Here is a 2335-nt window from a genome sequence, read left to right as displayed (position 1 = left end):
GCGACAACTGCGACTTCTTTCGGAATAAACTTTCCGTTGACATCACGGAAACCTTGTATGTCGATGACCAGATCCATAGTTCAAAATGTACTCTCTATTTTTTCAAGCGAAGCGTCGACGTCCGTGTCTCGAGTGAAACTGAATCTCTCTCTCTTTTTGCAGGACTTTACGCAGGAAAATGTGATGGGTAAATAAGTAGTGGTGGCGGGGTAAAAATAAAGCATGTACCGTAAAGCTGAGAAATATTATTTGTCGACATTTGTCATTTAACCGGCAAAGTCGACGATGATTTGACGAGTGGAATCGATTTCTAGAACATTATCGAACTCGGCGTAAACGATACAATTAACGGTTGTGGTAAGTGCTTTTTCAAATCGCACTTCCAGTCGTAAACTGCCATGTTTCACAAGGTTCCAATGGCCGGCAAAATTGGCTGATAAGTCTGGTGTAAGATCAAAGGCGAAAAGTGTGAATCCTTCGGCGTAATCTTCTCTACTTATAGAATTACCCTCGTTCAAAAAGTGTATACCGGTTCCCGAAAAAAGAGTGTGATAAGCTTCGACGTAGAGTGGCTCGTCTTTCGAGAAGCTCGGCTGTAGCGGTCTACTGGGAATTTGTATACCGTCGGCGTATAGCGAAAAGAAATTTATACCGTAGTTTTTGAAATTAAACGGGTTTAATTTTCTATCGCCGTTGAACGCTCTGTTATCGACAAAACCGACTATTATCCGTTTCGGCAGTTGACCGAGTATTACATTGTCTAACGATTCTCCTACGAGACCCGCGTGAATGGTAAATGTTTTAACTTCGACTCTCGTAAGGGGATATTTGGCGGTAGTTTGGCTCAACATTTTCGCATGCGCGAGTAAAATGCCAGGACTTATTTTTGCTCTTCTCACTAGCAGACTGGCGTCTAAAATGCGTATTTTCGACGTCGAAGTATTTTCCATAAGGCAAAACAAATCCTTCGAACGAACGAGTCTCATTCTAACTTCCACACCGTTAATTAAAAATTTATCTTGATTGAAAACGTCGCAATGAAGATGACCCATGAGATCTAGCGCGTGTCCCTCGTGAATGTAACGAGCGCGTCTCACGAGAGCCGGATTTGGTGTTTCTGAATCTACGAGTGCGTCCATGAGTCCGGGGGTATCCATGTCCCACAGACAAGTGGTCAGATGGGAAGTTTTTGCGGGTGAAGAATAATTTAACAACGCCTCTATGTACGCGCGGTACGCGTAAGCGTTGTTTGGGGGTGAGACGAGCTTTTGATTGAAATATACGTCGATTTGATTGAACATGGAATGCAGTAAATGATTTACGGGGCCTACTTTGAACGCAATTCCCCCTGGTGTACTTGTTTCGTTGTCGCCACCGCCGCCTGCTAGGGGAGAAGTTTCTACGCGTATGCGAAGACTCAACATGGTGTGAGTGAGGTCCAGGTAGTCTTCCCCGTGACCGGGTATGACGAATTCTATAGGCGCGTCGTCCCCGAGGGAGGTTATGGGCTTGTAATAGATCCATTGCGAGCTCTCGATACTAGTTTGAGTGGGTGGCAATGAGAAGAAATCGAGTTCACTTTTTAAACACTCGTTCGAATGTGTGTGGAGAAAAGACATACTTATCCTCCTTCTCTATATACTCCTTGAATTCTTGGTTCGTGCGCGCGCGCGCGACGATTAAGAGAATATGTCGGATACGCTGCGTTCTTGACGCTAACTCGACGACGACGTTGTCTCGTAGCGGTGGTAGATGACTTTCTGTTTACAGCACGAGTATTCTTCTTCTTCGATGATTTTTTGATCGTTGTTCTCTTCTTTTTGCCCTTTGATGATTTTCTTTTGTCCGTTTGAGGACGACGACGTTTACGAACTGCGACGCGACTGTCGTGGATGCCGAGGGGAAACTGAAACGCTGAATTTTTTGCGGTTACTTTATACCCCGATCCCTTCATCAGGCTGCTTATCTTCTCCTGTGCTTTTCTTTTAAGATTTCCACTCGATTCCTTGAGGCGAGTTTTGAGCGCCTCCTTCAACGGCGTATTATTGTCGACATCTTTCATCACATTGATACCCGCGCGTAAAGCTTCTTTACCGACCGCACGCGCGCCTCTACTTAGGAAAGGCAGTACCTTTCTGAATAATCCGCCGAGAAAACTACCGATTCCATGACCTCGTTGATAGGGTGCTCCGACGAAAACTCGTGGAATTCCTCCGCCTCGTCCACTCTGGTAGTTTGAATCGTAATATTCGTAGTCCATGGTACTGAAATTAATTTTTATTCTTTTCGACGACGACACTCCGCCACGGTCTTACTGGAAACGTCTAAAGTGTAA

The 2335-nt window shown here is 45.1% G+C and overlaps 1 protein-coding gene across 1 annotated transcript; it reads right to left on the bottom strand.

Annotated features, from left to right (window-relative positions):
* Positions 1-266: 266 nt before the first annotated feature.
* LOC112460228 (uncharacterized protein F54H12.2-like) lies at positions 267-1619 on the bottom strand. The gene has a single exon (XM_025024831.1). The coding sequence runs from the start codon at positions 1617-1619 to the stop codon at positions 267-269; it is 1353 nt and encodes a 450-aa protein (XP_024880599.1).
* Positions 1620-2335: the final 716 nt, after the last annotated feature.

This window comes from Temnothorax curvispinosus, unplaced genomic scaffold, assembly GCF_003070985.1.
Source record: "Temnothorax curvispinosus isolate PA1 unplaced genomic scaffold, ASM307098v1 QBEX01010411.1, whole genome shotgun sequence".
NCBI classification, from domain to species: Eukaryota; Metazoa; Arthropoda; class Insecta; order Hymenoptera; family Formicidae; genus Temnothorax; species Temnothorax curvispinosus.
Note: the sequence above shows the minus strand (reverse complement) of the source record. Positions and strands in the feature narration are given on the sequence as shown.